This window comes from Cupressus sempervirens, chromosome 8, assembly GCF_028749045.1.
Source record: "Cupressus sempervirens isolate cs-2001-9-10 chromosome 8, ASM2874904v1, whole genome shotgun sequence".
Lineage (NCBI taxonomy): Eukaryota > Viridiplantae > Streptophyta > Pinopsida > Cupressales > Cupressaceae > Cupressus > Cupressus sempervirens.
The window spans coordinates 381,652,012-381,672,390 of NC_143125.1; the positions used below are offsets into that span (position 1 = coordinate 381,652,012).

The 20,379-nt window shown below is 35.7% G+C and overlaps 1 protein-coding gene across 1 annotated transcript in view; it reads left to right on the top strand.

Moving 5' to 3' along the window:
• LOC149542896 (Nucleotidyltransferase family protein) overlaps window positions 1–20,379 on the top strand; it is a 129,459-nt gene that overhangs the window by 53,159 nt on the left and 55,921 nt on the right. Inside the window, exon 2 of the mRNA XM_089797814.1 lies at window positions 6,371–6,757. Within this exon, the coding sequence (XP_089653940.1) occupies window positions 6,371–6,757 (387 nt within the window). The remainder of the gene's footprint in view (window positions 1–6,370; window positions 6,758–20,379) is intronic.

The window sequence follows — 20,379 nt, forward strand, 5'->3', positions numbered from 1 at the left end:
TCACCACATTACACCCTCATTTGGAGGATAAATTTCTGAAGTGCTCTTCATTTAAGTGAAATGTAGCAATCCTGTAATAGATTCTATTCATGTCCTTTTGTTAGTCATATTAAAATATTTTTAGTAGCCTAGGTTCTTGCTATATTTAGCTCATTATTCTAGAATCTTAGTTAATTGTCATTTAGGCTTTATTTTTAGTCCTCTTAATTTGTTCTTTTTTTAGACATCGTCTTTAATTAGACAACTTTGCTTTTTAGTTAGCATTTTTTTATATTGTTGCTAATCTCTATTTGTTTGAATGATTTGTTAATACAATTTTTTCTATTGTTTATTGTTTGAATGGTGAATTTGTTTCTGGACAAAAGACAAAATTCTTTAAGGGCTGAAATTAGTAAAATATTTTCAACATTATTTGCAGTCTGCTGCAAACCCCATCTAGGGTTCTTTGTTCCAATGAGATTTGTGAGCTGCTTTCTAGCCCAAGGTTGTGTCTTTTTTGGAAATACAGGAACTGTTGGCAGTTTTTACTGCCTAAAGATTGTGACATTAAAGCAGATATAAATAATGGCAAAAAATGTGATTCAAAATTAAACACGAGAGATGAAAATCATGATTTGTGACCATAAAACTTGCATGTGATTTCTTTCCTGGTGATTTTTGGCCGCGAAGCATGGGTTTTCTGGTCGCTTTTTTCTCTTCAGACTGCACAGAACTTCTCTGCCTCACAATTTTTTTTGATTTCCAATGGCGAATTGCCGGGGTTCTTCTGATGTTTATACCACTGAAAAATGTGTCTGCATATCCAGATTTTTCGGCACCCTTGCATGAGTCTTTAGGCACAATTTTAGAGGCAATAATATTTTTTTTTGAAACCCTAAAATCGAAAAATTAGAATTTTAGAAATTGAAGTTTTATGTATTTTTTGGAAGTTAGATTTTCCAACCGTTAAACCCAGTTAGGGTTCTCTAAAATTTTCCAAAAAACATCTTGATGTTCTTTTCCTATTTTTCAGGGTCCCCATAGTTTGATTTTTTTCCAGCTTGTTCAATTTTTTGTATCCAGGTCTACCTCATTTTTTTGTGATGCTATATTTGACCAAAATTATTTTAGAGGGAAATTAAATCTTTAATAGCCACAATTACACCACTAGGAAGTAGTGCATGATGATGATATTTGAATATCACTGTCTTAATAAGATAGTTATGGGTAAGGAGACCTGTCCTACTTAAACTTAGTTAGATCAGGCTAAATGGGAAGAAGATAATTGGGAAGTTGTCATGCCGATCAAACTTTCAGTTACAGATGATCAACTCCCCAAGGTGCTTTTGAGTAAAACAACTAAAGAGAATTGGGACATCTTTGAAGGATCTTGAGACGTTTGACAAGAGCCAAGCTTTCTTTTCAAAGAATATGTTGTTTTCTATAATGATGGGAGACATGATGTCTCTCCAGGCACTTCTTACGAAAATCAAGGGCATCCGTCACCAATTGGCTACAAGATGGAGGAAGAAGATACGGTAGTGATCACATTGAAAAGCCTGCCCCGATTCTACGAGTGTTACAAGAGATGCTTAATATTACTTCTACTAGTGTTTCTCTAATGTTCTTTGATCTTTGCACCAAACTTCTATAGTAGGATTGATGGAAGCAAAAGTTTCGTACTCATGCAAGCTCCTCCTTTTCTGAATAAGTGTCCTTCCCAGTGCAAAGCTTCAGACAAGAATACAGGTTAACCTCAATTCTCCTAGTCGAAAGGGTCAAGTGAACCTTCAACATTATCAAAGAAGAGTGTTCAATGCAATTATTGTGACAAGTTTGGTCAGATGAAGAAAGATTGCAAGAAATAGTTAGCAGCCACAAAATCTTCATCTGAAGCATCTTAGTAGAAGGCCTCCTATATCTTTTGATAAGATCATATTATGGGAGGGTTTTAATAACATTCCTCAACAATTTATTTTGGGGGATTTTATGTGAGGGGTTTCTATTTTGCAACTTTTAGTTTTTACCATTTTTGGGAAAAAGAATGTTGTGTTAACTTCAAATCATGGTATCTTGTAGTTTGATTTGGTCATCCTACTCATCTGCAATAGTTTGGAGGGTTTGTTGAGTTTTTCTCAAGATTGTAGCCGTTGTTCTGAGTTTGTTCTATTATCCAACATTAGGCTGCATATTTTGTGATGATTTTTGGTTAGAGGTTTTTGCAGATTCTGGGAGGCTTAGTGGCTGACTCATCACGGTGGTAGAGTTAATTGTAGGCTCTTCTCTCTTGGTCATTAGCATTAGCAAAATGACTCATTGCAATGGTGGCTGTAATACAAGGCATTATTACTCTGCACATTTTCATGTACTAAATCTTGAAACAATTGCCTTATTTCTCCTTAAAGTCACAAATCAAAGAACTGTTGGCTTCCCATTTTCATCAAAACTTGATTTCTCTACCCTTGAACCAATTCAACGCACTCAATGAACCAAGATTAATGTTCTAAACTATGATTTTAGGAAAATGTGACCTAAATATTAAATAATGTAATGTTTCTTTAATGGTCATCTTAGTTTGTTTAGGTACTTTCTACAATTGACTTCTATTTACATTTGTCTCCTTAAAAAACATTGTAATGTAATTGCTTGTATATTGTAAACTTAGTTTTCATTATTAAATATACAACTACCATTATATGGTATCAGAGCGGGAGGCCTAGGGTTATGTGGGTTGCATGTTCTTGCATGTTGCTCGCATTTTCTTTTTGTGGGTTGCATGTGCCAATTTTTTGCATAAGTACATTCTTGTTTTATTGTGTGATGAAGTTTGGTTGTTTTTTGGGTATTTTACCACAAAGTGTGGTGCTTTTCTTAATAAAGGTTTCTGTGATGGGTTTTGCATGATTTTGAATGATTTTGTCCTAAAATCATGGTCTTCTAGGTTTTTTGATTTTTCTCCACAACAAGTCATGGAAGTGTTCGTATGATTTTTTCATAATAAATAGAAAAGTTTTTTTTTTCCAAATTTTCCTCAAAATTGTGGTTGTGCATCATCTTTTTCTTGCGCATGAAGTCGAAGGGTTTGTAGATCATGATTTTGCAAAAGGTTTGCAGATCCTAGTTTTGTGAAGGCCGAGCTGGTTTTATTTTGTGGGTTTCAATGTTTTTTCTCGAAAACGAAGTTTTCTATATTAAATGTAAGGACATGGAAGATATTCTAATTTTTTACCACAAAATTCTTAATGGGTTGCTTCTAGATTTTCTCAATTCTGGGTTTTTCTTTTTTTAACCAGTTTTTTCCATCAAAAATCATGGGTTCTTTATTTGCTGTAGGGTTTTGTGATTTTTCCGACAATTTTTTTTTTATGGTGTTGCTATTGTAATGGGTAATCAAATTTTGTAATGTCTCCTTTTGGGACATTAGAAGATTTAAAGACATATTCATATAATATTAAAATTGTCTATGAGAGCGTGAATAAAAAGGGGCAATTTAATATTATAAAGTAAAGGTGACAAGGAGGGATAAGACAAAAAGCTAGGAGGGGAGTCGAAGAGTCACAACTTTGTGGATTAAAAGAAGAGAGGCTCATTCATTCAGACATGCTTGGTTTATGATTCAAATTTCAGTTTCTCTCTTGTGAGAGTTATTCAGAAAGCTTCGACTTTTATCTAGCATGAGGACGTAGCCCGTCATGCCGGTAGATAGTGGACGCAAACCCATTGTCTGCAGAGACATCACATCAGGTGTCTTGTGTGTGCTTATAGGTTTTTTCCTTATTATTCCAATCTGGCTGTAAAACTGTGTTTAAGATTGGATTTTGAATGCTAGTTATTATATTGGTGAGGTCTAATACAATAACATATTTTAAGGTACTTTATGAAAATTTATTGGTTTTATATTGTTGGTTTTGTAACACATTTTCATATGTTTGAGTTCTGAATATTATGTTTGAGAAAGAACAGGTAAATATCCCCCCCCACCCCAATTATATTTGGGTTTAATTTGATTATTTCCTAAAAATCATGGGATCTTTCTCTACAAGGGTTTTTTTGACCTTTTCCCACAAAAATTCATTACTGATGTATCAATTTTTGAGTTTTTTAGTTTTTGTGTTTTGATTGATTTTTCTCCTAAAATACCTTGTCTGATTTTGATCCTTTTCCTACTAAAAAAATGTCTTTTTTTTCAGTTTTCTCCTAAACAATCGTATTTGGGTTAAATTTTTGACAAAAAAATCATGCCTAGTGTTGTTGGTCTTAGGGTTTTTTGATTTTTTTTGACAAATTTTATTTTAGGTTTTGGTGATTTTCTCCAGAGTTCATGGCATTTTGCAGTCTATTTTGGGGCCCAGTGCTCATCTGCAAATATTTTAGGCGAATTTCTCAACAAAATCATAGCTGTTTTTCTGAGGCGGTTCTTGTTTTGCAATTTTCTCCTCACAATCAGGGTTTCAGTTTGTGAAGCTGTTCGTGGTGTCTATGCTTGTTGGTTATCTTGGTCGTTTTCAGATGTTTTACAGAATCAGAGAGAGGGTTTCAGCAGCAGATTTATATCGAAGAGCATTATGATGATGAGACAGCAGTTTTCTCTATGCATTAGTGGCCTTCGATGCATTTGTGAGCAAGAGACCTGCAGATTGACTTTTCTAGGTTGTTGGAACTATGACTATTAAGGAGGGTATTGAATATTATAATATTTTATAATCGTCATCTTAGTTTGTTTAAGTAGTTTCTATTTCTGACTTTTGTTTACATTTGTCTATTTTAGAAACATTGTATTGTAATTGCCTATATATTGTAAACTCTCTTTTCATTATTAGATATACAATTACCATTACACTAACTAAGCTAAGTAGATTACATGCATGCCAAAATAAGTTCAATTAAGACGAGCTGGTGCCTAAAATAACCATTTTTAATACTAACAAATAGCTAGACTTTTTTTGGCAACACTAACTACCACTTTAAAGTGATTTATCCTAATTGCTACAGCAGAACACCTTCTGACTGACCTCCAAAAAAACTATGAGAAAAAACTAAAAGTTGGAACCTTGAAACAAACTTAACTACCATCAAAATTACAAATGTTAGATTGTGGCGACAAGAAATTTTCCTGAGATGGTATTGGTGCCTAATTGGGTCCTGTCCATGAGCAGTGTGGGTGCTGTACTTGGCAGTATTAATGATTTCTTTTGCTACAAATGCAGAATTTTATCAAATTTCATATTATCATTGATATCTTATATCTGGTTCTGTAAGGCCAAGAGTTTTTAAGAGTCTGATAACAAGAATTGAAAACCAAAAAGTAAACAAAAACTGGGAAGCTGAAAATAAGTTCTACAATTATTTTTCAAGAATCATAAATTTGATATTTTAGAATGCCAAATCTTAATTTCTTAAACCTTGAGATACTGAATATTAAATCTCAGAAATCTGAAATCTGAAACCTTTTTGCTTGTCCTACTATTGAATTTTTTTGAGATACTGAATATTAAACAGGGAATGGAACATGATTTTACCCTAGGTAATTTTTAACTTTTTCAAAAATGATGTTTTTGTCTATTCAAGCAAGTAATTATAAATTAATAATACAATAATCACAATATAAGAAATGGTTTTCTAAGGAGGTTTTAATTTCACCATAGGCTTCTAGAGTGCTGTAGATGGTACACTAACCAAAAGTTTAGTTTTTAATGCAACACTGTGTCAGTCTTCAATTTATTCACTGAAACACAATTCTGATTCAAATTTGCTCTCTAGTATCCTGTCTTGCTTTCTATATATGGGGAAAATAACTCAATAACTACATTTTTTGGTTTTCTCGTTTTGCCTCTGTGACATCACTATATTTTTACCAGCCATTCTATGTTCAATTCTCTTTTTATAGATTAATGTGCTACCATAAAATTAATCTATTTATGATATACTGTATTTACTATTAATACTTTTTCCTGGTGGAATTGTTACTAAGAATCTCAAGGTATAATAAAATAGCCTCTCCTTGAATCACTCTTCTCATAAAGCATTGGAATGCTGGGCGTTAAAATCTGCATTTCTTTTCCCCTGAAGCAATTGGGTTGTTCACATCTGATGCAAACCTGTACTTATGAATTATCTTGAGATTGATCTACATATGCAATAAATTGCTATGCCTTTTTATCTCATGTACCTGCCTCCATTACTATGGGACATGTTCCTATCTGGAGGGTTCCTAATTGGGTTGCCTTTTATTCCTATATTTTCCATTGTTTGGAGAGGATAACAGTGAGATTTATGCACATTTTGATGTAATCTCTTGTGTGACTACGTTATTTTGTCATGCATTACAAAGACATGTGGAGCATTGTTGTATATGATTTATGGCAAGGTGCTTGTTAATGTTTGATTACAGGACCTTGATTCTAATACCACTGAAGAGTTGAACATGCGTAAACAATATCGACGACAAGAGTTGACGAAGATAAGACGAAAAGAATTTCAATATTGTGCCGATCTTGAATTGCTTACTCCCCAGCTGCTTTCATTATGTGAATCTCTGAAACCACAGGAGGAGGAAGAGACCAACAGAAAACAACTACTCTCATCTTTGCAAAAGCTGATAAATAAACATTGGCCAGGGGCTCATCTCCATCTGTTTGGATCATGTGCTAATGCTTTTGGCGTTTCTAAAAGTGACATAGATGTTTGTTTTTCTATTGATGATGAATCTTCTAGCAAGGCTGAACTTGTCTTGAAGTTAGCAGAGATTTTGCAAGCAGAAGATATGCAAAATGTGCAGGTGAGTATCTGCATTTTATTATTGGGTAAATGATTGTTGTGTTGATGTTTAATTTGCAGCCTCTTTGATATCTTTATGCATCTTATATAGAAAAATACTATAGGATAGTATATATATTAGGAATGCCTTTTTAAAGTTGTTCCTATATGTTGTGGAAAAAATTGGCAACTCTGCCACTTTGTGCTGAATGGTTAGGACCACAAGCTGGTAAATATTTGACGGTCTTAAAGCTCTCTAGCCTTGATAACTTTATGCATTTTAGATAGCAACATACTGTAGGATAGTAAATAGAATAGGAATGCCTATTTTCAGTTGTTCCTGTATGTTGTGGCAAAAATTGGCAACTCTGCCACTTTCTACTGAATACTTAGGACCGCAAGCTGGTGAATATTTGATGGTCTTAAAGTTCTCCTTACCTGGTGGTGTGTATATATATGTATTATTAGAATTAGTTAGTTGTCTATAAGTATAATACCCTAGTAGGATATTATCTCCAATTTTTCTCAGAGATAGTTTTCAGAGTATAAACATATATCTTTGCAAATAAACCAGCAGAAATAACCAGTAATAAACCAGCAAATACTCATAGAATTTACTCAAAATGTTATTGCATTATACAACAGCAATACAATAACAAAGATCCAGTCCAATCTTAAAATCCAAGAATATGGTCAGATTGGAATAAAACAATGAAATGCACCTGTAATGTCAAATGTGAATTTTGACGTGAATCCACCGTAGAGGATGAATTGGGGTTACATCCAATCCATGTAGAGAATCCTGAAGGTTTCTTTCCCCAGACTTCTACAAGAGGAAACTAGCAGCCTCCCAAAGTTCTCCAAAGAGAAACCAAAAAATCAATCTTAAATCCAAGCGTAGCTGAAATGAACTCTTCATCCTTCTTTAAGGACCCATATGTGACTCTTGAGCTTTTTTGCTATCCTTTTGTCCTTTTCCTTCTTTGTCACCTTTTTACACCCTTTATAATATTTTATTGACCCATTTTATTAATCAGCTTTAAGCTCTCATAAGTCAAATTGAATCCAAGAATACGGTCAGATTGGAATAAAACAATGAAATGCACCTGTAATGTCAAATGTGAATTTTGACGTGAATCCACTGCAGAGGATGAATTGGGGTTACATCCAATCGATGTACAGAATCCTGAAGGTTTCTTTCCCCAGACTTCTACAAGAGGAAACTAGCAGCCTCCCAAAGTTCTCGAAAGAGAAACCAAAAAATCAATCTTAAATCCAAGCGTAGCTGAAATGAACTCTTCATCCTTCTTTAAGGACCCATATGTGACTCTTGAGCTTTTTTCCTATCCTTTTGTCCTTTTCTTTCTTTGTTACCTTGTTACACCCTTTATAATATTTTATTGACCTATTTTATTAATCAGCTTTAAGCTCTCATAAGTCAAATTGAATATTTTGTGAATTTAACTTAAGGATTCCTAATGTCCCAAAAAAGGGACATTATAGTCCTCCCTCCTTGAGATTACTTGTCCTTAAGCAATCAATACTAGGATCCCAAATAAATCTATAAGTAGCTCTGTAGCCCAACCTGAAAACACATCCTACCACACTGCGGAGCAAGGTGTCAAAATGCAACTCATCCATCAACCAAATCGTTGGATCCCATGTCAAGCTATGAAGTATCGCTGTACCTGTAGGCTGCACAATTCTGATCATAACTACATCCAATCTCAAATGGTATACCACAACAAAATCCTCAGAATGCTACATATATATCCGGTCAAAACTTGAATCCCAAATCATCCTGTCAACTCGATCCTGGGAAGAGTAATGGATGTCTAACACCCTATCGTCTTGGATCAGCCAAATGAACAAAGAGATCACGCAACCCAAATTGCAAACATGAATGAAGTTTGACTCATAAGTCCCCCACATATTGCTGTCATAAACTGGGCAGCGTCAAGAATGTCAACATTGTCACTAAGATGTCTCTGAACTGAAAAGGTAAACATCTGCTATAGGATATATCGCAACATGTGTTGTTCCCACTCATCTATATGCAACTCACTAACCCCTATAGGCCAAACTAAATCTGAAAAGGTACTAATAGTCCAAGCAGGACAGCCACTGATAATTGGAGTATGCAAAAAGATGAAATCACCAATCAATAAGTAGGCAGCTGCCATATCATACGAACTTGGTGATAAATCTCTAGGTAAGTTGTAAAAGCTCTCAAGGAAACGAAGGACAACTCTGAATTATTTGTTTCACCATAAGTATCATCACTAAAATCAACATCTTCATCATTGGAATGATCACCTCCACACGTAGTTTTCAAAGTAAAGTCACATGATTCATCTTCTACCTCATGATATGGTGAGATCACATTACTGCTGTTGTAAAAATCAGAATATATGTATTTGACTTCTTGCTGGTCCTCATGGTCTTAATTACTAAAATGCGCGTCATTAGGATGGGGAATGGTGGAAACATTGTTCTAGTTTTCATGCCCATAAATGGTATTGATTTCTTCAACAATTTGTGCTATCCGCATAGCTCTATTTTTCTTTTCAACTTTCTTGTCAATGACTGCAATGGAATTCTGATTTTCAGATTGATATAAGGAGTAATGCGTCATACTTAAGTTGGAGACATAACTCATCTATCTCCTTCTCTTTATTTTCAGCATGTTTGATAGCTATATCCCTATCTTTGAGCAACTTCAAGTAATCTGATTTCATCATTTTTACTGCCTCTTTAAGATTATGGAGTTGCACACTATTGATTTCATTCGTTATTCCCTTCTCCATTTCAACACCTTCAACTTTCCACATTGTTTCTTGATCTTCAATGTTTTTATGGGTTGTGTCAAAATGAACTAAGGCTGCAACAATTATATCATTTGATACTTTCAACTTATCCTCCAAACCATATGCCCCAAAATCATCAACTTGAAATGAACTTTCTGATTGGTCCTTTGACTTAGCCCCTATAGTAACGTCATCTTGCACTAGCCTTGAATAGTAGATTCATTTTCAGCTGCACTATTCCTAGAATCTCCTTCTATCTTCATCTGTATTGTCTTGTCAACTATTACGCCATTGTTTTCAAATGGTCCTTTCTCATGGAGAGGTCTATTTTCATTTTTAGACATATCATGTAGATAGACATTCTCATGAAAGTGTTTGTCAATTTCCGCTTCCAATTCACCAAATTAGATGCTAGAGCATTCCTTACCATCATCCATAGTAGGTTCCTCTCATGGTCCACATTATGCTGAAGTTGGACTAATGAATCCTCAACTTCCTCAACGCTAATCAGCACTTCTTGAGCCAACTCTTCCTCCTTGTTACCCTCACAAGTGTGACCAAGAGACCAAAAATGTTTGCAAGTGAACAAACCTGCTCTTTCCTCATTTGCTTCTTGCTTGTTTTTGGCTCACATTGTTTGTGTACCTTATTGACCAACATACAAGAAGCCATTTGTTCTCTATTTGAATTTGTTAACAACATTTCTAGAAGTGGCTGGAAATGACCATCATACTCATTTATTGTCATAACCATAATGCTTTCCATTGCTGTAAAAATATCTGCTGGGTGCCCTTTCCCAGTTGTGCTAAAAAATTGCTGAAACATGGTATGATTTAAATCATACAATGTAATGGGCACCCACCGGTTATAACTTTATGAAAGACTTTGCAAGGAAGCTCTGATACCACTGTAATGGACACCCAAGAATGCCCAAAAGCTGAATCAACTGCTGAAATTATATTAATTCTAAAAATGTTGCAATCAAGTACAAAGAGATGTATTCCAAAGGCCAAACCCTAAGGGAATGACGTCTAGAATGTTACAACAGAGAATGAACGTCCTCTATTGCCAAAAAAAAGTGTGATTCACACATCCAAGCTCTTATCAAATGCAAGTCATAATCATCCGGTACAATAATCTCATGCTAAACAATGAGACTCTCACCCCTATTTATCCTATTCCTTCACCCTTGTAGAAAGAACTAAAACATTAATTAATTGCAAGTGCTAGAAGCTTCCCCCTTCCAATAATTAATGCACTCTCTAGAAACTCCTCTCTTGCAATAATTAATTGTGCTTCTAGAGGCTTCCACCTTCCAATAATTAATACACACTTTAGACGCATCTCCTTTGTAATACAATAATTAATTAAATTAATTAAATATAAAGCCACCTTTTAATTTTAATTGAATGACTTTATAAGAAATTAATTTAATTTCTTCTTATCCTCCACTTAGACTTTGTAGAACGTGAAGGCCAAAAGATGGGATCATTACAAATCCGCCCTCCTTGAAATTGCTTGTCCTCAAGCAATTAAGTAACATAATGGACTCCAACCTCCACCTGGATCCCAATATGTGATATCCATATGGAAGTTAAACAAACTAAAAATGAACATCATTAGGACCAACCACGTGTCCTGCAAGTTAGCTCCCAAAACTTGTGCTGATGAAGTATAAGTTTGGATGTCACCAGAAGGCGGCTCCATAGAAGATCTATGAAATCTCTTCTTCCCAACTGCTGCAACACAAAACCGAATCTTTGTAGATGGTGAAAACAAAGCCCAACTCCACTCAGGAGAGTGATCAATATCGATCGCAAACATCAAATTATCATAAGACAATGTGGCATCCATGTTGAACATAGTACTATTGCAGAAGTGAACATCAACACTTTGTTGATCAACAGTATAATATGACTCTGTCACTATATTACTCACCTCATTAGCAATAATAGGTGTACAATGATCATCAAAGCACATATCTACAACTGCATGCATACTACTAAACTCCTTGTTGGATGGTTCAACAGACACAGAAGTGGCTGCTGATATGACAGTATCCTCGCATTCTTCTAATCCCATCATTGTTGCATCGCCATCCCCTGACAAAGCTTCATATGTGGACTCCTGACTATCACCAATAGCATAGCCCGGTGGTGTCTCGATCCCATCTGAAGAATCAACTACCTTTTGGTTTGGAGCAACATACAAATCGTCAATGTTGATGCCCATCTTTTTTGCCATAAGTTGCAACATCATATCCATTCGCCTATTTTGCTCCTGTTGCGTACGACACCCCTTCTCTAATGTACTCAGTAATCTAAATATTACATTTTCTTGATCTGGATTGATATACATTTTGTCAAACACTTTTCCCTCTATCCGGCTATCTATAAGATCTCCACAGGATGGCAGGACTAACAGCTTTGATACCACTGTAATGGGCACCCACCGGTTATAACTTTATGAAAGACTTTGCAAGGAAGCTCTGATACCACTGTAATGGGCACTCACCGGTTATAACTTTATGAAAGACTTTGCAAGGAAGCTCTGATACTACTGTAATGGACACCCAAGAATGCCCAAAAGCTAAATCAACTGTTGAAATTATATTAATTCTAAAAATATTGCAATCAAGTACAAAGAGATGTATTCCAAAGGCCAAACCCTAAGGGAATGACGTCTAGAATGTTACAACAGAGAATGAACGTCTTCTATTGCCAAAAAAGAGTGTGATTCACACATCCAAGCTCTTATCAAATGCAAGTCATAATCACCCGATACAATAATCTCATGCTAAACAATGAGACTCTCACCCCTATTTATCCTATTCCTTCACCCTTGTAGAAAGAACTAAAACATTAATTAATTGCAAGTGCTAGAAGCTTCCCCCTTCCAATAATTAATGCACTCTCTAGAAACTCCTCTCTTGCAATAATTAATTGTGCTTCTAGAGGCTTCCACCTTTCCAATAATTAATACACACTCTAGACGCATCTCCTTTGTAATACAATAATTAATTAAATTAATTAAATATAAAGCCACCTTTTAATTTTAATTGAATGACTTTATAAGAAATTAATTTAATTTCTTCTTATCCTCCACTTTGACTTTGGAGAACGTGAAGGCCAAAAGATGGGATCATTACATACAATCCCATGTCAAGCATAAGATTGCATAATCTGATTTCTGCAAAAGACTTCAGTATAGCAGCCCTTCTAGGGAAACAGTGACTTCCTATATCTCCAAGATTGTGAAAGTTATCAACAATTAGCTGAAGTACCTTCTTCATAAGGTTCCTGAGGTGCTAAAATCCTTTTAACTTCCATCAAACAAGAGGTAACCAACAAGCTTACCTTGCTATCTGAGTGCTCCAGGCACATGAAGGGATTTAATGCAGTCGCTATGGGAACAAGAGCAATCTGCAGTGATTCAGAGGGCAATTGCTCGACCATGCTTAAGCATACCTCCAATTTAATCAAAGTGACGAGAGAATGTTCATTTGTTTGCACATCCAACCCAAGTTTGCTACCTGTTTCATAGAGCATTTTGGCCAATTTTGATGCCATTTAGAACAGGGAATTCTCTAATTTGATTAGCCCAATAGGATTTACAAGCTGCCCGGTTTTTTTTGATCTTTGAGCTTATTTGAAGTTTGATTGAGGGCTTTGGCCCAGATAGTTGTTATCACTGTAGATTTTCCCCTGTTTGTCAGTGATATTCTTGCACTTCTGGGATAATTCTGTCAAACAGTTTGTATGCAAAGACTTTTCCCAGCTTCTGAGTTCTTCTATCTGATTGTAGCTGAGTTTTAATGTTGCCCGAAATTAGAAGCATATAAACAAGGAAGAATTAGAAAACAACAAAATCCTTTGATATTGCCTCTTATCAAACTTAAGCACAAATAACCATAGATACCGTCACTGCTGTAAGGTCCCTTACTATAATTGATCCCAAATTTGCATCATAATTTTATGGATTCGCAGAATGATATTTGAGGAAATACTTGTATCAGATAACTTTCAAAAATATTCTTGTACTATCCCTTGACAACCAATATGTTACTGTTATGGGCAAAAAACGGGTGGCCACTCAACCCTTATTCAACAATGTGAACTGAGCCTGTTCAAATAGAAAACGATGTGCTGGATAAACACCAAATATTTTGGAGATTCCAAGAACATAAATTCACCTAGGCATACATTATTCAGTCCTCAATAAAATGCTCACAACGGAACAGATAAATATTCAACCCCGGCTTGGATAACCTCCACAGTTGTAAGAACAAGATTGTATTCTTTGACTGAGAAGAATCAACTATTCCTCCACCAATAACTCCTATGACTCCTGCCGAAACTGCTTTGGGCTTTAGTAATTTGGAAAACCAATTCTTGTTTGAATTCTGGTGACTGTTGATACTTAAGAGAAAATTCGACCAAGTAGCTCTGTCATATATATGTGCGTTAAATAAAAGATGACACACAACATATGCTCTCTTTATACGACTTCAAGCTCAACAAAAAAAATTCACAGTCGGTACTATATGACTTAAATTAATGCCCTAAACTATAGTATGCCTCCAATAGGAATGCCTCATCTTTGTGTCTACAATGAGCTCCAACAACCAATCAATACTCCAATCTCTGTTGCCATTTCCGTGGTTCAGGCTTAGCCAATGGCACGCCCGAATTAATAAGTTTGTTGCGTGGACTATAGTTTCAGCACAAAATACTTTCTTGCTTCCAAGTTTGTAAAAATCAAAATAATGCATTTTGTCGTTTTTCGAAATGAAATGATATAAGCCACAAATCAATTCCCAAAGGTTGACATCTCAGCTTACGACAAGGCATCCAAGCGGTAAATCAAGCCCACATAAATTTCTCCACTTACTATTTGAACATTACAAAATTTAACTCTGTGCATGGCTGTTATAAATATAACATGTTGAAATATATGATGCCCGATTTAATTTTTATTGAAGCTCTCATAAACCTCTCTCCAATGCCCTATCAAATTTGCCCAACTTAAGGGAATGGCCTTGGGAACGATACTCAGTTTTAGGGTGGGAAACAAAAACTGGCCCCGTAGCAAAAATTTCATGAAATATTCGAGCACAACAATATTTAATTAGAGACTTAAGAACATAATTAGACCTGTTGCTCTACTGATAACAATTAAACAGTCCCCAAAAAAAATTAGACTTTTCCAGACAAAGCTTCGCTTGCCAAAGTCTATTTTAATAATCCATTTTGCCTTATAAAATCAAGAGCTGCTATATTTCAGTCTACTGCAGATTAAGGTATAATGTAAACTCTGGCTTGCCCGGATACGAGCATGTCCAAAACTTCTATATTTTCTGATAAAAACTTCAGGACTACCAATATACTGAAGTTTCTTAAAAATCCCCAGCAATAAGTCTGCAACTTTGCCTCTGGTCAATTTTCTGAAATGAATCCGTGATTAAAATTTCAGAGGTTGACAACTCTAATAAAAACTTTCTTAGGATTTTCTGAATAAGCTTCACAGGTTGGCACTATTTTTAGCTCTGATACCACTATAATATCCAAGTAGGATATTATCTCTAATTTTTCTCCCAAATAGTTCTCAGAATATAAACATATATCTTTGCAAATAAGCCAGCAGAAATAACCAGTAATAAACCAGCAAATGCTCATAGAATTTACTTAAAATGTTATTGCATTATATAACAGCAATACAATCACAAACATCCAGTCCAATCTAAAATACAGGAATGCAATGAAATGCACCTATAGTCCACAGTGGATGAATTGGGGCCACATCCAATCCACCTAGAGAATCCTGAAGGTTTCTGTTCCCAGGCTTCAACAAGAGAAAGCTAGTTGCCTCCCAGAGTTCTCCAAAGAGAAATTAGAAAATCAATCTCAATCCAAGCATGGCTCAAATGAACTCCTCATCCTTCTTTAAGGAACCACATGTGACTCTTGAGCTTCCTTCCTCTCCTTTCGTCCTTTCCCTTCCATTGTCACCTTTTTACACCCTTTATAATATTAAATTGACTCATTTTATTAATTAGCTTTAAGCTCTCATAAGTCAAATTTAATATTTTGTGAATTTAACTTTAGGATTCCTAATGTCCCAAAAAAGGGACATTGCAGTAAGAGTTTTGAATTTAATTTTTCAGAGAATGTTTGAACACTCTAGAGATTTGACAGGAGGTGTTAAGCCTATTTTTAATAATTTGGTCTTGAAAACAATGTAAAACCTTAGCTGCTTCCTTCCTTGATTGATGTACTCCTATTTACGTTAATTCCTAATGTTTTGAAGAGATTGTGAGGTTTGTTCGGATGCCTATTTAGCAATAGGCAGACCTCATCTTGTTGGTGAGAGTGCCCAGCGGTAGATGTCTAGTAAGTGTTGAGCTGTCAGTGCTCTACATATTGTCTATACGATATGATACTTCTCGTTCACAATTTTGCGAATTGTCCAACCAAAATTATTTTTAATCTTTAATGATATAACTATTTTTGTGATTTAAGAGGCTTTTAATTCACATATCTATGATTGCAAGAGTTCATGAATTTTGGAAACATAAGCTGCTTGGAGATTTTCTTGATTTCTTACAGATGTGTGAAAGATATTAATTTTTTTCAATCAATATGCTTAATAGCAAACATATCTTGTTACTTCCGTTCATGAAGATGTTTGGATGCTATGCTTTACACACCCTTATTATTTTGATACAAGTATTCTGAAGTTGTTGGCATTGGTTACCTAAACTTTTAATTCTATTGTTCATAAAATGCATTTGAATATTTTCATAATATACAACCGAAGCAGGTAATGAGTAATCAGTAAGCAATAATTTTTTATGCAAGATCAGGAGCGGATACTTATTTGTAAATGAGTTAATATCGATGACGAGTGACCGGAAGTAACTGCAATGGCCAATGCAAAGCTTTAGCCTCATAGGGTTGCTTTTGATGTTGATGTTATTGTTTCATGCACACATTATATTCCAATGAAAAATTCTAAAATTTGCCTGAGTCTCCATTGTTGACCCATTCATTCCAGATGAGACACCAAACTGATATATACTAGGGCTGAAGACCTTTAAAATTATGGTGACTTGGAGTGAAGATATGGAAGCTGCAGGTTTGTAGGAGTCAGAATCCGCATTTGGGACATATGTACCATTCATCGTGTAATGATTTGTTGTCACTGATATGTACAGAAGCATACAGAAGCATACAATTTTACATATATTTATGTAAATGTTTCTATGTCAATAAAAATATATACTATTTTTTTCTATAAAATTAGTGTAAGATTTATAGATTAAATGTAGAACTATTATTAACATACAAAAATTTAATACAAAGATTTGTATTAAATTTTTAAAAATAAAGTCAGACTCTAGTTAGAGGATTCTGAAGGGTAGATTGAAGTAGCTGGTGAAGGCTCCACCATCCAAGCCTGTTGTTCTGCAGAGGTCATCTGACTAAGCTCTCTCATTGTGTTATTTACTGCTTGACCCCATTGTGTTATTTACTACCTTGTGGAGTTTCTTTGTATTTATTTTTGGCACATTTTCTCTGTGTTTGAGGATCTGAGGAGAACTTTTTTTGCATCATTTTTGCAGTTTAAAGCCGATCAAACGTGAGTTCTTTACTGATTAACTGCCGAAAAAATGTGGACAGCAAAAGAACATTTTGACTAATTTAATTTGACTTTTTTGGGCAAAAATTGGCAGCATCTGCGATTGCCGATTAATCGTGACTGATTGTGGTTTTTTGCAGAGTTCTGCTTCTACGACAGCTACAATTTTGATAGTTTTTATGATTGAGTGCCCCAAACATCTGTTCACTATTACCCTCGTTGTAATATTTTCAATCTCCTTTATCTCTTAAGATTAAAAATTTCTCATCATAATGAAACCCAATTCATAAATTCAAAATCTCCAAAATTTGAACACAAGCTTTAATTTTTTATTAGAACATAGAAATTCAAGCAATAATACATGGATTGCATACAAGAAGAAGTTATAAACATTTGAATAAACTGGTATTGACCTAATCAAATCTTACATCAGATTTCTAATAGCGAGATTGCAGGATTGCTGTAATATCCCTTTATGGATATTTTGCCTGTACCCTTGATATTTAAGTGCAGATTCAAATCCGGACAGTAAACCAATACTTAATCTAAATGCCAGAACATTAATCGTTCATAACCAGCAAATAAACATACGAGAAACTCCAGAAAAAAATTTATTTATTTCCTCCAATAATCATAAGTGCATACTAAAACCAAGAGTTAAATAACTCAAAATGCACTACTGTATTATCAGCAATACAATAACGTGCCACAACTCAAGTAATCCAATCTTATAAATAGAAAATGACAATTAGATTGGAAATATAAATGAAACCTGTAAGAAGGCTAGGTTTGCGTCCAACCTTCAAACGCTTCTCCAAGGGTTTGCGTCCTAGAAGAAGAAACCAGCAACTGTTTCTAATTCCTAGATTAATATTTGCTTGAATATTATAATCTTCCTATCCCCTCATGAGTGGAGCTTTTTGTCCCTTTATAACTTTTCTCAAAGTGATGCACGCTCTTTTAAGCAATGTGGGATAAAGCACCTTTTTCGTCCTTTAGTCACTTAAGTGAACATAGTAACTTTTGAAATAAAGTGACAAATTAAATGACTTCAATAGTCACTTAGTCAGGAAACCATATAATCATCATCAGGCATTAAAATAGTTGACCAAATGAACTTAGATAATCACATGCAATAGCTTGTTGGAAAGCTCTCGATGAGACGCTTCCAAACCAACACTGAGGCACCGAAAATACTGCGCTCTGTTTATTGACTAAAAATAGTAAGTGGATCGGACACCCTGCCAAACTGCTCCGATGTGTCTGAAATTGGAAATGCCTAGGCCAAACCTCGAACTGAACCTTGCAAAGAACCTTTCCACCCCTAAAACTTAGGCGAAGCGAGCCAGCGCACAGAATTATAATGTCCTAGAAAAAAGGGACATTACAAAGCCTCCCCTCTCAAAGATTGCTTGCCCTCAAGCAATCTGCTCATACCTGCAGAAACCAAATGCCAGGATCCCATACTCGCCTTTAGAAAGAGATTCTACTCCTTAGTCGATGTAACTCGGCATGCATCATTCCAATGCCTGAATGGCTAATTGGTACAATAGGAATCGATGTGCCAAATAATTGAATGCCAAGATCCCAAATCTCACCATAAAGGTATGCCAACTGCCTTGTTCTGCTGCTTTGTGTGCCAAAACCCTTAGTAAGCATAAGGACCTCACTCCATGAGTGACTCTACGAGTATCGACTGTCAAGTGAAGATGGGAGCTCAACAATATACCAGTATCTACCCCAAGATGATAACAACCAAACTCTCCTCCTAGCTCCCCAATGAAAAGCAATACCTAGGGATACCCCCCTACCCCCCTTGGATCCCAAGTGAGAACTCGTGTGTTGTCTGAGATACCTCTGACCAACGCCTATAATATTTGCACCATTGTACCACTGTACCCACCCCTGCAATATCTGTACCGATGGTAATGATAGATCTGGCCAATCTAACTCAATCACTATATCACCCAGGTGAAAACGAAGTAATCCTGATCTCTGGATCTCTGATATGTCAGAAGGTTGAAACACATAGATCATAACCCTGTGATTGTGTAACAACATAACATAAACCGCCAAATGTAAGATACTATTAACACTTGGATCCCCGATCAACCAATACATTGTGTCAAACCTGTCGCCACCTGGATCCCAAAACAATCGAAGCCCACATCCATTCGCCATATAGAGGTAAAAATACCTGGTAGTGTCTATAACAAAACATCTCTCTACAGCTCCCACTAAACTCCCATGAATGTGATAACTAACCAAACCATCATGCCAACTGACACCATAGTCGTCCTGTAACCCTGTACCCATAAGAGAACTTTGTGACATAGAAGTAGCAAACCATGTTGGATACATAACAACATGATGTATAATCGACAACTTTCCTTGCAAGTAATCCCCCACAAACAACAGAGTTGGATGCTTGCATCCGCTAATCCCACCTTCCAAAGATGGTGTATACCCATCCCACAAAGGATGATATAAGTCTAGAACCAACCCACACTGATGCATCATCAAGTCCTCTGTGTGTGGGTCAAAAGAAAAATGATGAGCACTCCTCACTGTGTATTCGCAGTAAAATGCTCCAACCTTAGACAATGGCTCATAAGTAAAAACACTTGAATCAATCAGCTGATCCCTCTGACTCTGAAAATCAACAAGCCGACATCCAAAATCAGCTACATGGAATGAAGTGACAGATTTGCTTCCAGGAGATGGAAACAATTCAACTTGAGAGCTATACTCGTAACCGGATGACACTCTACGAATGCCCCGTGTGGATGACGGAGTAGTGTCGTGTACTACCACACAACTCTCAAGAGAATCCACCATTGTAACACAAGAGCTACCAATAAATTGTCTTGTATTAATTGTCACGGCAATAACCTTAGGAGAACTCGATACAACTAGTGGTTCTCTACTGTTCTCCACCAACGTACTCGTCCCAGCTGAAATATTTGTGATAGATGTAACCACATCCCTGCTACAACCCATGGATATAAAATTCTTATCAACTGCCTCTGTCTGTAACTGTACTATATTTGTAGTTGGTGGGGACTGTGCCAATCTCAACTCCTCTGTAAGCTTTTCAATCTGTAATTGTGACTCTTGAAGGGCCAACTAGGCACTCTGCAAAGAGTCCATAGTCACCTCAAGCTCATGAGTGAGCTTATCAACCTTCTCCTCGTTTCCT